We start from the raw sequence: 25,091 nt of genomic DNA on the forward strand, positions 1-25,091 counted from the left end.
GCCCTCTGCTGCTCCCTATAGTATCTACAGAGTTCAATTAGCTTTTTGTTCAATTAACATTTGAAAAACTAATGTCATCTCATAATGAGAGGGCAGATAACCATAGAATTTTCCTCTTTCTAGCCATTCTCATTGCTTTACCCTCTAATACTGGTCTTCCCCTTTCAGCTGTAAGCTCAGCTTAAAGCTAAAGGGTGCTTACAGCTAAGAACTTTTTTTTAACTGAAGTAACACTGGTTTATAACATTATATATCTATGGATGTTTTCTACTTGTTTCCTCTTTTCCAAAGGGATATTATGTTAGTCAACCTTTCTTTTGTATTTTCTATGGTTTTGTTTCCCTCATTCCCTGTTCTCACTTAAGGTTGTTTTTTCTTTTTCTTAACAGATTCCTACCTGCTTTATCTGCTCATTTTTAAGGTTTTTTGCTTGTTTGTTTGTTTTTGTCACGATACTACTTCTAAGCTTAAAACATTAAGCATCTTCCTGTCCAAACAAGATTCACTTTTACTTTGTTAGTGTATTTATCATGCCACAAGTTTCAAAATAGCCCCCTTCTGACAATTTTGTGGACACAGTGTTAGTGGCTCCATAAATGAGGTGGTTAAATTTTATTCAACAAGGATAGGCTACAGTACCCGTATACTTGGCCGAACTTTAATGTAGATGTTTCTGTGAAGGTATTTTTAGGTGAGATTGACATACAGTAGTAAACTTTTAGAAAAGCAGATTACCCTTCATAAGGAAGGTCAGCCTCACCCAATCAGTAGAAGGTCTTAACCAAAAAAGAAAAGAAAAAGATTGAACTCCTACAGAGGGAATTCTACCAGCAGATTGCCTGACAACTCAAACTGCAACTCTTTCCTGGGCCTCCAGCCTGCTGGTGGCCTACCCTGTAGATTTTGAATTTACCAGCCTCCACAATAGTGTGAACCAAATTCTTAAAATAATTGTGTCCCTCTCTTTCAAATACACACACACACACACACACACTCTTTCTATTAGCTCTATGTTGCTGAAGAACTCTAATACAGTTAATGAGCAGATACTTCTGTGGCCAGTGACTTCACCACTTCTTGATTAGAAGAATATGGTTGATTACATGCAATATAGTTAACAATAATCTTAAATCAACAGACTATTAAGCAACCACATATTTCTTAGAGTATTTCTCAGGTTGTAAAAAGAACCATTCTCCAAAGATACCCTTTTCAATATAGTCCTAAGTGAAATTGTGCCAGTTGACAGGAGAGAAGCAGAGATTTTATTGTCTTTTCATTGAGAAAATTTTGTGAAATAGACAAAGAAGCTGAAATAAATAATAACCCAGTATGAGAACTAGGTCATCGAGTCCCAAGTAAATGCTTATTGTACTTGTGTTAGTTCAGGATAAATTCCTAATTTCAAAAATTAGAGTAAACGGGAAATCATAACCGTTATGACTTTCTTAAATGTAACTCATTTTCTGGGTATTGTAATTCCCTGTCAACATTAGAAAATTGGAGAATGTTTAGGCTTAAAGCTAATTCCTCTTGATACAGCTAATATTCTGATTATTTTAAGAACAAACCACTTACCTCATTGACCTCTGTATCTCTCTCACTAAGTTTATTCTGAGCCTCCAGGAGAGTAATCCGAGAAGATAGTTTTTCTGAAAATCACAAATAAATATTCTTAGAATATTTATGTAGTGTTTCATAGAATAGACACATTGCTCTGTGTAAGGCTATTTGAGATGAATGAGATAATCGAAAGGAAAGAAAGAAATGAAATAGTTTGGGGGAAATGAAAGACTTATTTTATTGAAATAAGTAGGTGGCAAGATGAGAAAATGAGATAAAAGTCAGAATGGTATTAGGTGATACTATTTATCTGAATGAAGTTTAATAAACAGTGGAGGGCTTTAAAAGAGAAGGGTGACGTGCATATGACATTAAGTATGAGAAGCATAGGACATGACAGCTATTCTGTGGCATAATTTGGGATTTTCAGGGCATTAATTTCCCTTAACTTATCTATTATCCTACCCTTTAAAACCTATGTGTGTTCAATGCAATTTGCAGCAACATGGATGGCGCTGGAAGGGATCATGCTCAGTGAAATAAGCCAGAAAGAAAAAGAAAAATACCGGATGGTCTCACTCATAGCAGGAATCTAGAAAACTTAAATAAGGGACCAGGAAAATGAATAACTATAAGAAAGTGAAAATCAAAATCAACAAAAAACTATGAACCAGAGACACTTTTTGGGGGGCGGGGGGTCGGGAGGGGAGGGATTGGGGTCAGAATGGGGGGGTTGCAATTGTATGGGGAATATAAAAATAAAATTTATTATTTAAAAAAAAAACACCTATGTGTGTTCATAATACACATCTTGCATTAAAATGGCACTGAGAACATCTTGAATGTCCTTTTATGTATGTTCATTAAGACATTAAATTTTAGCATCAGAAGGAAGTTCTCCAATCTCTTCAATGATCATATGAGTAAATAAAAGAAATGACTAGGGGCCTCCCTGGTGGCTCAGGCAGTTGAGTGCCACACTGTGAAGCTGTCCGCAGCCTCTGCAGCTCGGGTTCCATCCCCACCGGCCTGCAGGAATCCCAGCCTCGAGAATCCCGGTGAGAATTCATGGCGCAGCAGAATGCTCCCCTCAGCAGTGTATTTCGTCAGTCTGCCTGTTCTGTTTCCCGCTCTGTCTCTGGTGAATCCTCTCACCCTCCCGCACATCTGGTGGTTCTTATACCCCAGTTCTTGTATAAATAAATAAATCTTAAAAAAAAAAAAATGAAATGACTACACCCACAGCTAATTCACAGATAACTGGGTTCACACAGCAGTCTTCTGAGATCTATCTCATGTTTATTATAATGCAGATATCTTTAAAAAGGTAGCAGTTCTGGGAGGATAAAACTATTGAGTATCTATCTGCCCCCAAAGAGTGAGTACTATTTCTGAGAAACTAAGATAAACTAAAGGGTAAAAAGCAAAATTGTTTACATCCAAATTTCTTAACAAAGGGCTTTATGATTTGACCCCACTTACTCTCATCCCTCCTCTTTTTGCACTGCCTCATTTTTGCTCATCGTACTCCCAAAACACTAGTGTTCTTTCTGTCTGTAAACGTATAAAGCTTATTCAGACCTCAGGGTATTTACACTGCTTTTTTGTCTCTTCTCTGAATACTTATTGCTCTTTGTATGGCTGTCCACATTTTATCATTCAGATTTCAAGTTCTCATAGAGGTCTCCCTTGATGACTCTGACACTGCTTTTTTCTTCCCTCATGGAATCTTGTAGTAACCTGTTTTAGTACCATAATACAGATCACTCTCTGAAATTTCCTTATTTATATACATGCTCCTATATACATGCTTATGGTCCATGTTTCCCTCAAGTGTAGTCAGACAACTTTCTAGAGTTCGAGAACCTTAGAAAGTGTTCCCAGCAGCTAGATAAGTGCCTGCACAGAGCAAAGACATCATAGATTTTTGCTGACTAGTAAATAAACATTCATGAAACTAATTAATTCAACACAGTATATATAATGTGTTCAGATACGGCACAAGATTATTTGCTGTTTGAAATGGAAGCACAGAAGGTAAACTGAATAGAACATGACATGTCAAGCAAAGGTAACCTACGAGACCAGACACAAAAACTAATACAAAAAACTTTCAGGCCAGATAGCCCTGTAAAAAAGGGCAAAGAGAACGGAACTCATGTAACAACTCTAAATCATAGTGAGCTACATGACATTGACAAGGTACTGTAAAACTGCAAAATATACATCATGGATAAGGTCCCAAAAAGTGCACTGATTGCATTGAATTATCAACTGAATTAGAGATAATCTCTATGCATTAGCAAGAGTGAGAATTATCTACTAAGGTATAGAATCCCAAGTTTAAAGCTAAATAAAACTATAAAATGTAAAATGGCTCGGTGAGAAATATTTGCTTTAAAGTTTCAGAAATGGCACAAACTTTACCTGATATTCATTATTACTCTTAGAAGACAAAGTATAGCAGAAAGTTAATGCAGCATAAAATAGATCAGTAAAATGTGAACAATATGCTACCAAAACTATAAGGTCCTTGATAAGTTCTTGTAAAGCAGGTAATTATGAAAGGAGGAAAGTCTTCGTTCTTACTAACTATTCACATAGTCCAATAGAACAAAACGCTTAGTTCAATCTAACAAAGTTTTATTTAGTAGCCACTATATGGAAGGTACTATACTATCAACAGTTCTTAGTGAATAGTAAAGCAAAGATTAGAAAAATGTCCCTAACCTTGAAAAGCTTATACTTTAACTTTGAAGAGCTTAAAGTGAAAAATATAAACATATAAACAGAAGATTTGAATACAATGTTAAAGAGACACAAAGATATGACACAAGTACCAAAGTGCATATTAACCTAGTTTTGGGGAATCACGTTTGACTTCCTGGAAAAGAAAATGCCCTAATTGAGTACTGAAGATGACCAAGAATTAGGCTGAAAGAAAGGGATTGTGTTCTAAACATTCCATAGCATAAGCAAAAACCAAAATGACTTGTACTTTTGAGCTTTATATTGATCTCTGTTACTTCACCCCACAGATATACTACTGGGAATATCATATCTATTCACTTGCCTATTTAAAAAGCTATCTTTTTTAAGGTCTGATTCAACCCGTACTTCAGATAAGAATCACTCTCTGCTACAAAATGAATATACAGAGATCCTGCCCCTATCAGTAGCCCAAACTATAAAATGCTATACTTAATATAAATGCTGATATTGTGCTCTAATTGTGTATTATTAATCCTGTCTTTGGGAAATACTAGCTCTGCTCGCTAAGTTCTTTATTATAATTGAAGTAGGGAATACAAGTTATAGGTGTACAATGATAAAAGTAGAGGCATTTGTGAGTTAAGAAGACAGAGAATTATGGTTTTCATTACACATACCGTTCTCAGCTTTTAGCTCCTGAAGCTCTGTAGAACTAAGAAGCAAGGCTTTATTTTCATTCTCTAATTCTACTACTCTCTTCTGTAGTAAGTCAACGTTCTCCTCCATGTTGGCCTAAATTATAGAAAGACAAATTAATGATTTTCCAGTGAAAATTCTTCATACTAATGCCCAGATAGCCTCCATCATTTTTGTCTTCCAGAAGTTTCTCAGCCATGAAAATCGTTTAAAAATAGCATCTACTTATCTTCCAGGGTAATCTTTGACATAATGTTTTTTTTATCTGAAGATAGAGAAAATATTGCACACAAACTTCGAGTGTCTTGGCTTTTGCATTTAAGACTAAAGCCTGGATTACAAATAAATCTCAGGTCTATGGCACAAAAAGACGATTTCAGAAATAACGTAAATTATACTAACGCTACTTGGGTAACAAAGTCACTCTCTTGAAGGAGACTGACGATGAAGAGAGGCTTCCAAATAAGAACAGTAATACATACCCCTTATGAAAGCAAAAAGAGGCATAACTGTCTTTGCTTTTTCCAAGTATAACAAAAATTCCCTCACAATTTATGTATCTAGGTTTATTTTTCTGATGACATGAAAATATCTACTTATGCCATATCTTTAGTTTATGTTTTTTTTGTTTTTCTTCTCCAATAGGAGTATTCTATATAATTTTCATAAAATTGTAAAATCATTAAGGCGTAAGGGTTTTTACAGTACTGAGCCACAAACCTTCATTTTGATTACAAAGAAACAGCAAAAGATGAATTCAAGGATTTTACGGCTTTTTTCTTGAGGGAACTTTTCAGTTTGCATTATAAAGGGTAAGTAAAACACCAACAGAAAAGTCACAGGTCTTTCTCACTTGAAGAAAGTAAAGAGTGTCATTTTAGGACAAATACAGCTGCCAGAATGTAAGGGGGAAAATCAGAGAGGAGGGAAAAGAAAAAATTAAACAAGAGGGATCCCTGAATTCCATATGTAAATGCAGGCTGAATTTCTGATGGAACAATAAACTATGCATTTACAGGGCTGTGTCAAAGCAATTTAGCTAAGGCAAAAAGAATTGAACTGAGTTTTGAGTGACTATCAGCCAGAATTTGTGGTTTGAATCCAAATTATTGGTTAATGAGAAGTAATCAAAACTCTTCAAATAAATAAACTGTGTTCATAGAAGCATTATTCACAACAGCCAAGTCATGGAACCAACCTAAATGCCCAATGACAGACAACTGGATAAAGGAATTATGGAATATATATTCAATGGAATACTACTTAGCTATTAACAAAAATGAAATCATGTGTTTTGCAACAATATGAATCGATGTGATTATGCTAAGTGAAATAAGAAAGTGAAAGAAATGGTTTCACTCATTTGTGGAATACAAATAACCAAAGGAAACAAGCTGGCTAAACACAACAGACATAACTCTGAGACTCTGAAAAACCTGGTGGTTACTAGAAAGGAAAGATGCGGCAGAGGGAGGTGGGATTACAGGGTTTACAACACAGTGTTGTGGCACAGGACCTGTGGTGGTGGGTGAATGAAGCACGTGCACATGTTGAGGTATGAAGCTGTACTCTTGAAACTAAATAGTTATGTAAACGAATGACACATCAAAACAATTTAATAATAATAAACAAATAAGTGGAGAGTGATATTGATACATTGAGAAGTTCAGTAGAGCTAAGATGTTAAGACTCCCAAATTAATCTATAAATTCCAAACAATGCTAAGTCAAAATTCCATCCAGCCTTTTTTTTTTTTAACTAAAATGTGATAAAGATGTATGATTTTTGTGGAAAAGCAAAGGACCTGGAGTAACCAAAGCAATTTTGAAAAGGAGAACAAAGTCAAAGGATTTATATTACCCGACTTCAAAACTAACTACAAACGATAGTAAGGAAGACCGTGAGAATCATGCATAAGGATTATAAACAGGTCAATATATCAACATAGGGAGTTCAGAAACAGCCTATTAACCATAGGTTTTCAACAAAGGTATGAAAGCAATCTAATGAGAAAAACAAAGACTCTTCTAAAAATGGTGCTGACCCCATCCATGTTCATCATGTCATTATTTACATTAGCTAAGAGATGGAAACAACATAAGTGGTCAATAACAGATGATTGGATAAAGAAGATGTGGTATACACACACAATGGAATACAACTCAGGTCTAAAAAAAAGATGAAATCCTGCTATTTGCAGCAACATCGATGGACCTAGAGGATATTATGATTAGTAGAATAAGTCAGATAGAGAAAGAAAAACACCATATGATTTCACTTACATGAGGCACTTAAAAGATAAACTAAATTAAAAAAAATAAACTTTTAGATTACAAAACCAAATTAATGGTTACCAAAAGGAAAAGGGGATGGGAAAGCAGATAAATGGGTTGTCTGCTAGAGAATGAAATTAGACTTTTACTGGTGGACATAATGTAAGGTATACAAATGTTGATTTATAATGATGTAATATTACCCTGAAGCCTATATGATGTTATAAGCCAGTGTTCGTTACTTCAATTAAAAAAAAATAAAATAAGTGGTGCTAAGCAATTGGTATCTATATAGGAGAAAATAAAGAACCTTTACCCTTAACAAAATTTTATTGAGGTTCAGATACTTCACTGTGAAAGCTAGAACCATAAAGTCTGTGGAAGAAAACATAAGCAGGAGTACACCTAACAAGGAAAACTATTACACTGTTAAAGGAAATAGAGGGAGACACAAAGAAATGGAAAGATAGACCCTGCTCATGAATTGGAAGAATCAGAGTTCTTATAATGGCCATGGTCCCCAAAGCAATTTATAGATTCAGTGTAATCACAATAAAAAATTCATAAACAATTGGATCTGCATCAAACTAAAAAGCTTCCACACAACAAAAGAGACCATAACTAAAACAAAAAGACACCCTGCTAAATGGGAAAAAATTATTTGCACACCATACATTTGACTAGGGGCTGATAATCATAGATCTACAAAGAACTCATGAACAGGAAGCAAGCCACAGTGTGGGAAAAATATTCACCAAACATCTGATAATAAACATAAAGAATTGCTACAATTTGATATTATAAAAAGGCAAAGAAGTTAATTTTTAAAATGGGGAAATGATTTGAACAGATAAGAAGATATACACATGGTCAAGAATCTCAAGAAAAAATGTTCAGCATCATTTGGCATCAGGAAAATGCACACTGAGACCATAATGAAATACCATTACAGCCAGTAGGTTAAAAGTTTTAAAATAACAATATCAAATCTTGGAGATAATGTGGAGCAACTAGAGTTTTCATATATTTTAGGTGGGAGTATAAAATAATATAATCACTTTGGGAAAAAACCTCACAATTCCTTATAAAGCTAAATATATTCTTACACTATGCCCAGAAATTTCTCATCTTGTATTTACTGAAGATAAATGAAAATGTATGTCTATGCAAAATGCTTATAGAGAATTTTTATAGCAGATTAATTCATAATAGTCAAAGCATCAATAAATACAGGCGTCAATCAAAAAAGGAAATTACAGCACCATCATGCAAAAGGAAAAAGTGGTATATCCATAAAATGGATGAGTTCTCAGCAATATGAAAGAATAAATTGATATATACGACAACATGAACGAATCTCAAAATATGCTGAGTGAAAGAAGTTTTATACAAAACAGCACCTACTGTATGATTACATTTATATGATGCAAAGCAGGTAAAACTAATGTATGGAGAAGGACTGGAACACTGGTCATCTCTGAAGGGGAAATTTGGGATTTACAGCAAAAGGGTATGTGGATACTTTGTGGGGTGATGGTGATATATCTTGAGAGGGATTTGGTGCATACATCTCACAAAACTCAAGAATATTACATGTTTGCACATTTAATGTTGCATAAATCTTACCACTTCACAGGAAAGAGAACTATAAACAAATATATAAAAATCTACTCAGTGATATGTATCATGAAATACTTAGAGAAAAGTATTGACAACTTACTGGAAATGTATAAAAATCAAGATGAATTGAAGGATGGATAAATGGACAGATATTTTACAAGGGCAAAATAGTGAGTACACAGGTAAATGGTGAGTATACAGGTGTTCACTATAACTTCTTTCAATTTTTTTGAAATGTTGAAAGATATTTTAACAAAACACTGGCGGAGAAAGTTGAGAACACAAGAGGTTGGAAAATCCATATGCTAGAAATCAGGAAGCAAAGATTTTTGTCAGTACACAGTATTAATGAAGCTATGGGACTCTTCTGGTCAATGTACCTGCCATTCTGGAAGGATATAATAGAGTGATAAGAATGAATCCAGTTACCCCAGTTTGACACTAGCTAATTAAGACCATCAAACTAATTCTCCTTGTTCTGATTCTCCTTGTTCTGATATTCATGCTTAATCAGGGGCCTTCTGATAATTATAATCTAGCTTCCCAGAGATTTTTAAGAAGGAAGAGAGAATATACTGACCAATAGCAGCCACTTGGCAATTTAATTTTTTACTGTTAATTATTTAATGTGAGCATTATGGTTTCTATAATATACTTTTAAGTTTGATTAGACAGAATTTTGTACATTAAAACTAACCAATTTCAGTCTACTAAATATAAAAATGACTTCTCAACAGGGGAAACTCACTAAGATTAAAAATAATAATTCGTCTTTAATACAGATTTCTAGAACATGATACCGAGAAAAGCTCATGGCATCATGGTGCTTGTTACCTAGGATTTTGTCATTCATTGCTGTAACACTAATGTACCTCACGACTCCTTTCAAATGCAGTTGCCTTCTCAAAAGCATTTAACAGGTAGAAAAAATAGAAGGCTTATCTTGCTTTCTGAATAATTTCTCTCAGTAGAACACCGAAGTACAAATACAACAAAGACAAAAAAATCAGACCCATAAGAAGTGCACATTTAATTACCTCTGTGCCCTCATTATAAACATCTGGAGAAGTCGTCTGAGATGCTATTTCATGTTTTGGTTTATTCAGAAATTCACTCATTTCTTTGGATTGTTGCTGGAGTTGATCTATGGAAAAGAAAATTAGTAAATAGAAATGGTCTCAGTCTCAAGGCTGAAACTTACTGAATGATTATTGTTGGAACACATTATATGCTCTAGTTCAATTATCTTAGTTAAAATGACTTTTAAAAAAGTCATTTTTCCTTTGTTCTTTAGAAATTTGGCATTTTTCACTCACTCTTCATTGGTTATGAAAACCACCAAGATTCGATAGCAAGCTTTTCTAAGGTTTTAAACATGAACACGGTCCCCTGTTGAGATGACTGCCTGACCACATGATACACTGTTCCCATGTAAAGTTCCTCAAGGCTTTCTGATGATGGTCAGTTCCTCAATACAGATCTATCTTCAGCTTGCTTCTACCTAAAATCTTTCCTTTAAATATATGCCAATCTGTTAAAATTAAACTAAATTAGAGGCATCTGTTATAATACTTTTCTAAAAAATAAGTTTTCTTAAAAGATTTGTTTTATTTATTTATGCATACAAGAACTGAGGTCTAGGCTAGAGGTGCAAGGGGTGAGAGGATTCACCAGAGATAGAGTGGGGAGCAGAACAGGGAGATCTACTGAAATACACTGCTGAGGGGAGCAGCAGGCGAGACAGGAGAGGTCTGCTGCAACACATGTGGGTCAGCTACCTGCTTTCTCTCTGCCACCTCAAGTTCCATCTTTTTTATCAGAAGTTTAGACTCCTGCTTTCTGTTTCTACAATGTTCGTTAAAGTAGTATGCTCAGCTTCCATCTGCTGTAACTGCTGAGACAGACTCTAAAGGAAAAAAAGACAGTCTCGTGAAACATAAATTCATTTTCTCAGTGATAGCACTGAGACTTTAACCCCTGTACCACCAGGGAGGCCCAAGATTTCTTTAAATCTTTTTTTTTCTTAATTTTTATTTTTTACATCATTGTTCATTTTTAAACAATATTTGCTTCCCCCCACCTCCTCAGGTGTAGTCCCCATAGAGTTTCCTTCACCAATGCACCCGTGCACCATCACCTCAGTCCTGTGCTCCTCCCTTCCTCCCTCCCTTCCTCTGATCTCTCTCCCTCCTCCTCCCCTGCAGTCTTTAAATCTTCTTAAGGGGTACACCAACTGGGAGAACATTTTTGCACACAACACTAATGATAAAGGACTGATCACAAAAATCTGCAAAGAGCTGATGAGACTCAGCAACAACAAAGAAAAGAATCCAGTCAAAAAATGGGCAGAAGAGCTAAAAAGAAACTTCTCTGAAGAGGAAATGCAAATGACCAACAGGCATATGAAAAAATGTTCAACATCACTTGTAATCAGGGAAATGCAAATCAAAACTACCATGAAATACCATCTTACACCAGTGAGAATGGCACATATTAAAAAAACTAGCAACAACAAATGTTGGTGAGGGTGTGGAGAAAAGGAACTCTTCTGCACTGTTGGTGGGATGCAACTGGTCCAACCACTATGGAGAGCTGTGTGGAGATTTCTGGACCTACTAAACATAGAGCTTCCATATGATCCAGCAATTCCACTCCTAGGTATTTACCCAAAGGACACAGAAACATCAATTCAAAAGAGCACCTGCACCCCTATGTTTATAGCAGCACTATGTACAATAGCTAAGCTTTGGAAACAACCCAAATGCCCAAAAATAGATGACTGGATCAAGAAGATGTGGTACATATACACCATGGAATATTACTCAGCATTCAAAAAAGATAAACACATGCAATTTGCAGCAACATGGATGGCGCTGGAAGGGATCATGCTCAGCGAAATAAGCCAGAAAGAAAAAGAAAAATACCGGATGGTCTCACTCATAGCAGGAATCTAGAAAACTTAAATAAGGGACCAGGAAAATGAATAACTATAAGAAAGTGAAAATCAAAATCAACAAAAAACTATGAACCAGAGACACTTTTGGGGGGGGTGGGGGGCGGGAGGGGAGGGATTGGGGTCAGAATGGGGGGGTTGCAATTGTATGGGGAATATAAAAATAAAATTTATTATAAAAAAAAAAGTTGAAATTGGGAAAGATATGATTAACAAGTTAATGAAGAAATAAATCTATGTTCAAGTAATAATTAGTGCCATGAGGAAAGCCAGTGATATAAAGTTATACAATTAAAAAGTCTATTTAGATCACAAAAATATCTCTGAAGGGTAAAAAGAAGCTCCTAGTTAGAGTACGGGAAGTGCATACCTGTAAGTGGAGGTTAAAAATGTAGTTGGTGTACCGAGAACTTCCCGGAAAGTTTAGTCATTAGTAAAGTAACAATTTTCAAAAAGGAATGGTTAAATAAGTAAAATCTTTAATTTGTCAATAATTGGTGAATATTTAGTAGACTAATAAAATGTAATTCTGACAGAGAAGCAAAAGTAGCAAATTGTTTATTTCTAATAACTGGCTAGCTATGTAATTTTTTTTATCCGGTACTACAGAGATCTTACTGTTTTACTTTAAAAAAAAAATAAAAAAAAGTGGTGACTACAAAAAAAAAAAAATCGTCTTAAGGGGTAAATGTATTCAGAACCTTTAAAAGCAAGGATCACCCCATACAATTCAGAGTCCCTACCTATACACTGATTTCTGGCCTGAGTTCTCCATAAATTAATTCAAATCTTAGTCATTGCAGTCACTGAATCTTTCAGAGTACAGTCATGTTTCACATACCACTATCAACAGTTCTAAATGCTGTAATGTTAATTACAACAGTATGCCAGGTTATAACTTCCGACAAAAACAGGAGAATTTATAAAACAAAGATTTCAGCAGAAATGTCTTTCTTCATCCTTCTACTGATTCACTTGGTTTGAACAGACAATGTTAACAGATCCTTGACATTTTAAAGTAGGAGTCACTCAGGGGCTAGACAAATAGACTTCAAAAGTAATCAAATACTCACTTTCCAACTGTTGAATGGTTTGGGCTGAATGAACTGCCTGTTCACTCTTATCTTGGAGAAGCTTTAAATTTTCTTCTTTCAGTGCATCACAGATAGAATGCAGTTCTTGTTCATTCTTTTGAAGATTCAAAATATGAGAGTTTTTTTCTTCCATTTCTGCATTGTGCTTCTGTTCCAAAGCATTGTTTCTGGACTGTAGTTCAGCCTGGACTTGACCTGCTTTCTCCAGTTGTTCTAGAAGCTGATGTATTTCTTCCTGCAGGTTATGAGAAGATAATTTTCTCTCTGCCACCTCAAGTTCCATCTTTTCTATCAGAAGTTTAGACTCCTGCTTTTCTGTTTCTACAATGTTCCTTAAAGTAGTATGGTCAGCTTCCATCTGCTGTAACTGCTGAGACAGACTCTAAAGGAAAAAAAGACAGTCTCGTGAAACATAAATTCATTTTCTCATTTCAATAAGCATTGCAAAGTGCCTCTTCTAGGTGAAGCATGGGGCTAGATACTCGACCAAGTCTATAATTGTATAAGTCTCTCTGATTTAACTTCTTGATACTTTTGACAGTTTGTATTCATTTATATTTATTTGTGGCATTATCTTTTAATTTATTTTTCACTAAACAATATGTTCAGTAAGGGAAGGAACTGTTATTATCCATGGTCTGTTTTACTATCATTATTCTCCAGCACCTAGCAAGTATATAGCATATTGATTACATGATACTCACTCAATACTGAATTAATGAGTAAATGAATGAATGAATTCAGTCTTTACCCTCAAAGAACTTGAAGTTAATAGTACTTATCTGGTAAGTGCATAGCTGGGATTTGACCCTGACTGACTGATAAAGAGGAGCCTTGAGATCAGGAAATGGGGTTTGTTAGGATGGGAAACTTCCTATGCAAGAAACAAAGTCCTTCTCAAGGAGAGTTAAAAATTAAGAAGGAAGGAGACATCTTTCCCCAGCAGCACAGAGCACCCAAATGAACAGACAGACAATGTGGACTGTAGTAGGATTTGGCTACTTGAACATAATGGTCTGGGAACATAAGGAAACCAATGGCTGGTCCAAGTGGTCAGATATAGACTCACACAGACAAAGAAAGGAAAGAACCCAAGAAAGAAAGAACAAAGTGAGAGGTGCCAAGTGATGTCCAGAGAGTGAAGGTCAGGGCAATCTGAGAAAGCACTGGCAGGTGGACTATAGGCAGGGAGTAGATACCTAATTTTAAGATTTTTAGACCATCAGGAGCCTTGATTACCTTTAGAGTCAAGGAAGACTGTGGTGGAATTATGTCAATCCAACAGAAAAATCAACCAACAAAAACCAGCAAAGGAGGAACAGTATAAGACAGAGAAGGGATAAACTGACAAAAAATAAATTCACTAGAGGAAAATACCACATTCTACAAGTCTAGACATAAAATCACACAAAAAAGAGCAACAATAAAAGGTGTAAACTTGATGAGAGAAAGAACTGTATCTGTTTTGCTTGTCACTTTATCACTACCACTTAACCACAGGAAATTTGCTGAAAGAATGAATAAATAGCATCAATTCTCTGAAGACTTATAATAGGATTTTTACCTACTGCTTGGCAAACTAACATGCAGTGAACATTGAGGCAGGCAGTAAATATCATTAGGCAGTACCTGGTTTTTCTGCTCAGCTGCACTCAGCTCTTGCTGCAGCAAGTCCACAACCTGAGCACGGCCCAACAAGGCTTCTTCATGTTCTTCAAGTTTCCTCTGCAGCACCCGCAATTTCTGAGTAGAAAACATTTACATATAATATGCTAACTAGCAAGCACCATTACCTGCTTACCTTTTAAAATGCTACGTAGATATGTGTACTTAACATTTATTTAAAAAAAAATATTTCTTAAGATTTTTGGACTTAGTATGACAGATTAAAAAGTGGGACACCAGCAAGTCATGCTCCCCCTTCACCAGCACAAAAAAGAAATCCAAAAATGTCCAAAATTGTTTTAGAATACTGACAACTAACCTGACACACAGCAAGTTTGGGAGCCTTTTTAACAATTAGAGGAAGTGACAATATCCTCTTTTAAAATTATATAGTCAATGTCTTCTACTTAAATAACATAGGTACACATATATCTCATTTACCAGCGAGAATATTCTCTGTAGGAAAAACCATTTCTCTTCTAGTTCCATGCATAGGACATGCACTTGATAAACATTTGTGGAATAAACTAATCAGTGCTACATATACACACTGATATTCTTTCAAAAGTATATATTCTTAAACTGCAGTAATGTACACTGAAGGAGTGTTTAAAAACAAGAAGTTTTCATTGGAAAACAATTAAATGGATCAACCAGGAAATACCACTGGAGTGCCATTGGCTACCACACTACACACTAAATAAAAACGAGGACGTTTGAGTTAATAGATGATACACTCAAAAGCAATGAAGCCAATTTGCAAAATATACTCACTTAATTTTTTTAAAAAATTATTGATTTATTGAAAAATTTGATGACTTTAAAATCACTACTCCTCATCTTTAATTTTTTGAAAGTTTAGAAATGACTATTGATTTGAAGCTTACTGCACAAAGGTAAACTACAATCAGCAAACAGAAGAGAAACCAATTTCTGACTACCATGTACATTTGCCCAATAAATTCAGCTTTTGAGTACCAACACCTTGGTTAGAGGCAAGGATAAGAAGTAATGATTAATATGCAAGAGAAGACAAGAACACCAAAAAGAAACCAACTAAGGAGCACACTAAGACCAAATGGAGAGCGGGGGGTAAGGGCAGAAAAGTGCTATGATATATGCTATGATAACAATTAAATGTTAACCAAAATGAGTCATTCTACTAAGTTTTAGCAACACACCTGTTGCATCTCTGTTTCCACATCTGCCTGGGTTACTAACTGAAGAAGCTCATCTTCATGAAGACGAACCTGTGTTTCAAAGCGGGCATCTTTTTCTCGGACCACCTGCTGCATGGAACTCAACTGAAGATACACACCAGAGAAACTAAACAAGTTACGCTCTCCGAATATCAGATATCGCACAAACAAAAGTCACAGGCTATTCTACAAACAAGACACTGAAAATTGACAGACGATAGGTTTTTTAAATTAATTTTTGAATGTCAAGGATGAGAAAGTTGGAAGAAAGTAAGGCCTGACAGTAACTTCGAATGTGAGAGAAACCCAATTATCAAATTCAAAAGTTAGTCTAAATATATTTTGATTTAAAACCTTACTGGCATGGTTACTAGAAATGTTTAAATACACAAGAGGCATGCTGTAAAAAGGTTCTACAGAGATTAGATTATTAAATATACAAAGTGAAGTCAGATCTATTGAGCCCTAAACACTTCTTTCACTATCACACTCAGTTCTCAAAACTTTCACTTAAATTCTTATGGCCAACGTAAAACTTCAAACTAATGAATTTTATATACAAAATTCTCTCCAATTAGAAATATAAATCTTTCTTTCTAGTCTTATTTTCAAAGAATGCTGCCACCAAAGAAAGTGGTATATTTCCAAACCCATACCATCTCCCCAGATGGCTAATTTCAGCTGTCGTTACTTGCAGGCTTCCAGGTCACCTTCATCTATAACTGGCTCTTAGGAAAATGAAATGGAAACACCAAATGACTGTGAGCTGCTCAGTACCAGTGTTTTGTTTTCTGGTGTCAGGTATATATACCTGCTTATTCATTTCCTTAAGATCTGTGGTTGAGCATGCCAACCAGCCATTAGCTTGCCCATTTTGCACTGATCCTTCAACTACTGCCGATTTCTCAGTTTGTGATGCCTTTAATTGACCTTGGCTCGCCTTCTAAACAGGAAAAAAATATCTTCATAATTGTTTTTGTGGTATGAATTCTGGCACCACTATGAATATGGGAGCCTATGTTTTCAAGTGGATAGACATTAGAGTAGCTCATATTAGACAAAATCATCTATACATCCTTTCCCATAATTGTACCAGATTATCTTTTCTCTGAGACTTTGCTCACACCGTTCTCAGAAATGGAATACCTTCCCTCATCTTGTCTGTATTATCTAGCAATGACAATTTCTCCTAAATCCTAACTTTTCCATGTAAACTTGGTACACTCTCACAATAATTTTTCAGTTATCAAAATAATTTCAGTTTGTGTTGCTGCTTGCTATGCACTTTTTCAATGACTTTCTAAATTTGTTAGATTTATTATTAAATTTGGATTTCTGCATTTTAAGCCATTCATTGGTAAAAATCATAGTTTCTCTTTCTCCATCCTTTCTTCTATATAAAACCTACACATAAAAGAGGACACAAATAAAGCTGATAGGTAAAAGTAAGGATTTCAGCATGTACAATTTTAACTGTAAACACAGCAGTAGGCTATCTATAAACAGAAGGTACCACTAATACTACAAGAAATCAACATATACCCAATAGAAAAGATTGACTATTAAGCAGAGGCACGTCAGGAGAAAAAACTTTTATGTGTGAAAAGCATTCCTAAAGAAAATATATGGAGGTGGGTGGTCAAAATTGGAAATTTAAAAAAACAGAATTGAGAAAGCCAATGGACATACTCTAGTACTGGCAGCAGAAATAAATATGAAGAAGGAAGTCACAAATTGATGCATTTATAATTGAATCATATAACCTGCAATGCTTTTTTATTGTGCACTAAATAAACTTCCATTAAAATTAAATGAATGGTGATAGTTTAAAAAAAACATAGGGCAGGGAGCACACAGTCTCACTACATACTTTTTTTTTTCTTTTTTTGAGGTAGCATTGGCTTACAACACTGTCTATATGATCTACGGGAATAGGTTCACACCTGTTCCTCAGATTATGATACCACACCACACCACACCCACCATCAAAGCACCCAACCCTTTGCTTTCACCCTTACCCTCTTTTATGCTACTAAAGTCCAATTTCTGGGCCTGCAAAACTAAGAAACAATCATCAACTAGGCTAAGACAAATTCATAAAGGTAAATAACTTCTAATTTCTTCTAATATCACCCCTCCTAATCTGTACTTATACTTTTGTCTACTATATTAAAGTTTTAAAAGTGACTCGTTGAATTGACCTATCATGTAATAACCCATTATACTATTGTGATTCTTTAGCCTAATGGTAATGAGGTATCCCATCCTACCTGAGCAGCCTGCTCTGCCTGTGTCTGGCTAAGCTGGGCTTGCAAGGTACTGATAATATCTTCTTTGTCTTGGAGCTGTTGTTTCATCATTACAAATTCTTCCGTGTCTGTAGAACTGTTATCAAACTGAAGACATAGAAGGAAAAAAGTATTTATTTAAGCAAAAGACTTAGCACTCTTAAATCTTTGATCTCTCTTTCTCATTTGCCCTAAATACCTACCTATATTGTTCTAATTTCTGCCTAATACAAGGGAATTGCAGGTACTGTGATTTTTAAAAAGTAATTATCAAAATTATTGATCAGAATGAGATAAAAGCTATAGCAGCAATTCAACTTCTCTGAATCTTTACAAAGAAAGACAGTGGGCCTCCCCGGTGGCGCAGTGGTTGAGCGCTGGATTGCGAAGCTGCCCGCAGCCTCTGCGGCGCCGGTTCGATCCCTGGCTGCTCCCCAGCCACCAGAGGAGGGTCCCACATGGCGCGCAGACCTCTCCTGCCGCCCGCTGCTCCCCTCAGCAGTGTACTTCGGTCCTTCTGCCTGCTCTGCTCCCTGCTCTGGCTCTGGTGAATTCTCTCACCCTCCCGCGCTTCTGACTGTACCCAGTGCTTGTATAAATAAATAAATAAATCTTTAAAAAAAAAAAACAAAAAAAAAAAACAAAGAATGAGACAGTACAACTACATAGTAAAACCTAAAGTCCATGTACATTATTTATAACAAAATTAGGAAGGTAAATCCCACAAACCACAAAATATAAGCAAGACATAAGACCTGTATGGCATTAGACACTGTGGAGAGGAAGAAGGGAACAATAAGGTAATTTCCAAAGATCTTCAGAAAAAGAAAACCCTCAAATGGACAATAAATTCTTATTGTAAAGCACAGTTGGTCAATCTTAGAACAGCAGTTAAAGCTGGCAGAATTGTCCCATTTTCTAATATTGGGTAAGTAAAGAGAGTCCACAGTAAGAAGGACGAAAAGGTAGAACAATCTAGGTAGGTCCTCTGAAGTCTCAAAGCTGTCTCATCAGGCATGGACTGTCACAAAAAAGAAACTTCTGGGAGTAAAACAAAAATTAAGAGACTAGGGATAACAGAAACAGAAGAAAAAGGTCTGCATATGTGCATATAATTCATTATCAACTAACCATATATGCCAATATAGGACTTACAGTATGCCCAATGTGCATTTCACTATTAATATTATTTTAAATTAAATATAAGTTATTTTCCACTAGTATGACTACATTTCACTTTACAAGTTGTTTCCAGTTTTTGGTTATTACAAGAGAGAGTGCTGTGACCATTTTCACACAAGTCTTTATATGGGTGTATGCTTTCATTTCTTATACATAGGTTTGAAGTTGTTATGCTTTTCAAAGTCAAGTTAATGTAAAATTAACCAATTCTTCCATGAACCTACAAATATTAAAGGAAAATGATGTTTCGACACAAGTTTAGTTACTGGAACACGTTTAAGTATGTTTTGAGCAACTTGAGCACATGAATCTTTTTTCAAGTGGAAATTTTATGAAATCTAAAGAGATAAGGTATATTCAATGAAAATTTAGTATTCAAACTGAGATAGAATGTAAAATACCAAATTTCAGCTTAGTGGAAAAAAAAAGGTAAAATAACACAAAATAATTTTACACTAATCTTGAAGATACAATATTTTTAATGTAGTGGACTAAATGAAATATACTATTAAAGCTAATTTGCCTTTCTTAACTACTAAAAATTTTTACATTATACATGTGGCTCACATTATATTACTGTTGCCCAATGTCACACAGACCAAAGTGAAGGGGAGGGGAAGAAAGCCAGGAAATCACAGAAATTCAGTGCTATATTTTTAGACACAATATGAAAAACTCAAAAGAGAGGTGTGTCAAGTAAAAAATGTTATCTGGAACCCAAGCCTCCTTCTAAAAGTTTAGGAAAATTAATTTCACACAAAAATAAGAAATATAAAAAGATCAAGGTCAAATCCCATACAAGGTTACCATTTTGAAAAACAAGCTAATGATCAGAACAATAAACTTACAGGTGGTAAAAGCAAACCAGAGGCATGCCCAAAAACCAAACTGAAATTGTGATCTATCTCAAAAAGTGTTTAAAATTAAGAAAATTATATAAGATGTACAAGAACAACATAAATCAGGAAAACTCAGAAATGAGGTGCTAGAACTCAAGAATTTGATATAAAAGAAAAAAAATCATTTCAAAAATGACAAAATAAGAATAAATACAAAGGCAAATAAACATAACATTCCTTAATGGAACTAAGGCAAGGGGGAGAAAAGTTTTTCTTTTTTTGAGAGACAAAAAAATTTGCAAGACAGTGACAAATATTGAAGATAATCAAAGGTGGAAATATGGGTAACAGAAAAAACAAACCAAATACTACAAACTATAGAATTCAAAAAAACTCTTCTGAAATGAAAATATGTGAGACCACATTTGAAAGAAAGTACTGGGTACCTACAAATATCAACAGAGAATGACAAACACTAATGCATAGTTTAGTAGTAATTACTAGATTTAAGAAGGAAGGGAAGGAAATTGATAGAAACAGATTAAATAGCCATAGGATATCTAGAAAAACACATTTGTTATATATAATAATTCATTGGGCTTTAGTGATCACTAAGTCACTGATTATAAAGTGACCTATGGCCCTACCAGTGTAGTTTGTTCTGCCTGTGCCTGGGTTAGCTGGTCTTTCAAACTGCTAATTAGTTCTTCCTTCTCCTTGAGTTTACATTTTATCTTATCCAATTCCATTATTTCCTCTGCAGAACTCTTCTCATCCTGAAAATGGAGGAAATATAGGCATTTCTTTAAAAGGATTACAATGAATATATATTTGACCTTTCGCTCTACTTTGTCCTATAGAATCATTTGATTATAGTTTTACAAAATGGATGGGAATAAGAAATAAAACCTAATCTAACAACAAGGAAGGAATATTAAGAGTTTTCCAGTTTTAGAATGACCAAGTATCTTCTATTAGAAACATGCCCCCTCAGATAACAGCTATAAATTTTGTTACCTGAGGATGATGGAGAGCAACTCAAAACAGTTAGATATGGGAGAAGAATTGTTACTAGAAGAAATTAAAAATAGTGCCAAGTCCCCCATTTTTATTGTTTTTAGCTGAGTAAAGCCGGTCAGTACTATGCAGGACTAAAACTTTAGGAAACTCCTAGTCTTGCTGCATTGAAGAACCAGAGGACAAAATTCAGGAAACCACAATACTCTTAAGTCAGGGACAAAATGTCCAAATAACAGTGAGTGAAGAGAAACCCAATGCTTTTAATCTATATTTTGCCCAAAAGCTCTTATTTAAACTGAATCTGACTGCTTCACTATTAAACTCACCACCTCATGCCCCACCTAAACCTACTCTGTTTATTAGAACTAAACAGAGTAATTTAAACATTGTTCAACATAATGGTTAAGCATCTGGGAATTGCTATCATTCCCTCAACTGTTTTCCACATATTTAATTCTGTAATGAATATACAAGAGTTAAATGGTTGCTGTGACTGGCTGCTGTTAGTTAGAAATTATTTAATTCAAGCCTAATTTAACAGAGGAAGGAAATGAAGCTGTAAGGCACTGACTTAAGATCTCAAAGCATAAAAAAAGAAGCTGAGTACAAAATGGATAGATTAAAAATCTAAAATACCAGAGTGAAACTCAGAAGAAACAAAGCAAATTGGGAGAGGCAGGCAGGTGTTATCATAGCCAGGGCGAAGTAGAATTATCAGGAAAAAACAAAAAGTAAAAAGAAAATCAAGATGAAGAAATTATTTGGAAAAAAATTAGAAAAGCTTCTAAAATAAACTTTGAGAACTTAAATAAGGCTACCAATTCAGGAAAAAATGTCTTCTTAGCATTAGACCCAGAAAAGAAAGACTAACCAGGAACCAGGGAGCTAACTACTGACTCCAAAGAGTTGTATCTAGACAATCTAATTTCCCAGGAACTGAAAATACTGAGAATAGTGGGTCACAGGGTGAAACTAAGAAAATAAAAGATTTCTGATGCAGAGTGAAGTCTGGGCCAAATATAGTGTGCATTTGTGCTATGCTGGCCTCCAGATATTCTGCACCAAACTTTCCACCAAACTCAAGTTTCTTGTTCTCCAGTTTAGCAAAAGAGGAAAAAATAATAAAAACAAGTATTAGGACAAACCTGTATTTCTCAAAAGGCACTGCTTTCCTTACTCTTCCCTCTAATCCCAACCTTCATCTGTTTTGTTGGTGGTGATCACACACTCACATGCCCAGAGAGAACCCAAGGCAATCCCACTGATTCAGGCTGAAATGCATAAAACTTTCATCCACTAGTGACCACTGAGGACATAAAATATTTTGAATCAAGTCACTGAATTAAAGAATTTCAAAACTGTAGAGACCATGTAGTTTATCCTCCAATGGATGAAACACCTCCAAAGGGGTGTGAGAGGTATGTGATTCTCTTATTTAAATACCTCATCTCAGTACCTATTTTATCTGTCAACTTTTTTAATTTTCTGAAAGTCTAGGCCACAATTGGCAGTTCGTTTCCAAGTTTTCTGTTGTTCTTTCATTCTCTTTATATTTGATTTATAAGCCCAGCTAAACTACTAACTCACTAGGAAAGGCCAGCATTTGGTGCTGTGTTACTTCAGCATTGTAAATGTGACTAGTGAAGATATGCTAAATTGGGAGGCTTTTCCCCCACAGAAAACAACCACCCACCACATACCTTGAAAAATGGCTCTTCTGAATGAGATTGTGTTGGCAGAACAGTCCCTGCTTGAGCCTGCATTTCTTCTATATGTTTATTCAAAGAGGTTAATTTGGCCTTCGCATGGAGTTTCAGTTTTTTGATCTTTTTATCAGAAATTTTTCTTTCTTCCTGTTATAGAATAATGACAGCCAATACATAAATGATTACATATTACTTATCCAGAACAGAATAAGTCATTCTCAGTAGGTACCATCTTCTAGTATTAAGGAAAAAAGAATCAGGTTGTCTTAAAATCTAAGTTAGTAGAAAAATCTAAGTGAATGGTATGTCTATCAAATTTATCAAATGCTCAATAAGGAAGGAGAAAAATCATGATACCTGTAGAAGTTCATCCTTTTCTTGTAGTTGAATTTCCTTCTGTCTAATGATTACTTTCTGTTCTGCTACTAAGCGTTCTGCATCAGCCAGGCGCTTCAGAATATCATCTTGTGTTGTATCACTAATTTCCATATCTGGTGTTTGGGAATTTTCCTAATATTTAGACAAAAAGTTGCCAAAGTACCAGGGAAAAGATTAGTTTCCATATAGAAGATCTTTCATTCTAACTTCATCTTACTTTCTGCCCACTTTATATCCTTACTTAAAAAGATTTCCAACTCTGATCTAATATTATCATAATCATTACAATAAATTAAGTATTTGTAAATATTAATCATTTTATAATAATTTCATTAATAGTCTTATTATCTGAATTTTACCAAAGAGATAAGCAACGGGCAACAAAGACCACAAAGAGCCCAACATTTAAAATTAAGAAATCAGGTGAATAAAATTTCTCTGAACAATTAAGCCATACTTCTTATCTTTTCAGAAAATCGAAGGACTTCTTTCGATGCCTTATGTGGTCCTCAAAAAATACAATACAAACTACAAGAGAAGAGAAGCAGTACACGAATTTACAATAGCAGATATTATCAAACCCGAAAGGTGTGCAATGCCACCATTTGTCACTCAAAACTTCACTATGGAACCAGAATATACACTCAAGGAGGAGTTAATCTAGCAATGAGAAAGATATTCCAAATCTCACCTAAGATTTCATTCCCATCACTGTGGCTCTTAGTCAAAAATTACAAGAGAAGCATCAAAATCTCAATATTTTTCATCTTCTGGGGCCTCCCTGGTGGTTAGTCTCAGCACTAGCATGGCTGAGTTCAATACAAGGCCAGGGAGCTAACCCAGTGCAAATCCTCTCTGGCCTTTACCCCAGGTCTTGTATGCATAAGTAAATCAATCTTAAAAAAAAAAAAAAAAAAAAAAAAACAAGTGGAGGAGGAGTGTAGTCAGTAGGGAGAAGAGTTCTGGAAGAATATATCCGGAGAGGAGCCGGATATGGCGGGAGGGAGGGCGTTCTGGGAAAGGTCAGGTGTTTACTCTAGGAGGTGGGTCAAAAAGGCTGTTTCCTTCAATTCCTCCGACTGGTAGGCATTATGACCCAGGCTTTTGCCGAGAGCCCGTACTGCAGGCACTAGCTACCATCAAGATTGTTGAATGACCAGTGAGAAGGAAGTGGGAATATGGGTTTTGCTTTTAAAATATTAAAGCCTGAAAGTTGTCTCCAGCCTCCCTGGTGGGGCAGGGGTTAGAGACACAGCGCCATCAAGCTATCCACAGCTACTGCAGCATGAGTTCGATCCCCAGCTAGGGAGGGTGACCCACATGGCTCAGTAGACCTCTCCTGTCTCACCAGTCACTCCCCTCAGCAGTGCATTTCAGTAGATCCACTGGTTCTGCTCCCCATTCTCTCTGGTGAATCCTCTCACCTCCTGCATCTCTGGCCTAGACCCCAGTTCTTCCATGCATAACAAATAAATTAAAAAAAATTTTTGATCCTCTTCCTCTCTTCTACATAGCACAAGGAAGGGGGCTTACTCCCGTCTATCTTAGGTCTTGTCAATTTAATTCAGAACAAATCTACTCACAGCATCTACCAGCCTCTCATTCTGATCAGTGTAGTCTCCTGATATTTCGTGCAAAACAACATGTGCCAATCCTGACAATCGACTCAACATATCTGCAGGATAAGGTAAGGAAGGATCGGAATCAGTAAAATGGATTTAGGCTTCTCTTATATTGGTAACTGTATCATCTATAAGTGAAGTAATAAAACTGCAGTTGATATATATTGAACACATACTGTAGCAAGACCATGCTTTAAAGGGCATTTGATTACGTACAGTGCAGTCATACACCGTTCTTTTCAGTTGCAACCAGAGATTTTAATCACCATCACTAATTTTTT

General features: G+C 35.4%; 1 protein-coding gene across 1 annotated transcript in view; it reads right to left on the bottom strand.

Moving 5' to 3' along the window:
* Positions 1–24,861, bottom strand: part of GOLGB1 (golgin B1) — a gene marked incomplete at both ends in the record, with an annotated part of 53,681 nt that extends 28,820 nt beyond the window's left edge. Inside the window, 11 exons of the mRNA XM_084232679.1 lie at positions 1,579–1,652; positions 4,953–5,067; positions 9,902–10,008; positions 12,891–13,293; positions 14,541–14,654; positions 15,758–15,880; positions 18,046–18,162; positions 20,732–20,860; positions 22,805–22,957; positions 23,168–23,320; positions 24,772–24,861. Of these exons, the coding sequence (XP_084088805.1) occupies positions 1,579–1,652; positions 4,953–5,067; positions 9,902–10,008; positions 12,891–13,293; positions 14,541–14,654; positions 15,758–15,880; positions 18,046–18,162; positions 20,732–20,860; positions 22,805–22,957; positions 23,168–23,320; positions 24,772–24,861 (1,578 nt within the window). The remainder of the gene's footprint in view (positions 1–1,578; positions 1,653–4,952; positions 5,068–9,901; positions 10,009–12,890; positions 13,294–14,540; positions 14,655–15,757; positions 15,881–18,045; positions 18,163–20,731; positions 20,861–22,804; positions 22,958–23,167; positions 23,321–24,771) is intronic.
* Between the last annotated feature and the right edge of the window lie 230 nt (positions 24,862–25,091).

The sequence above is a fragment of the Talpa europaea genome, assembly GCF_964194135.1.
Source record: "Talpa europaea genome assembly, chromosome: 4".
Lineage (NCBI taxonomy): Eukaryota > Metazoa > Chordata > Mammalia > Eulipotyphla > Talpidae > Talpa > Talpa europaea.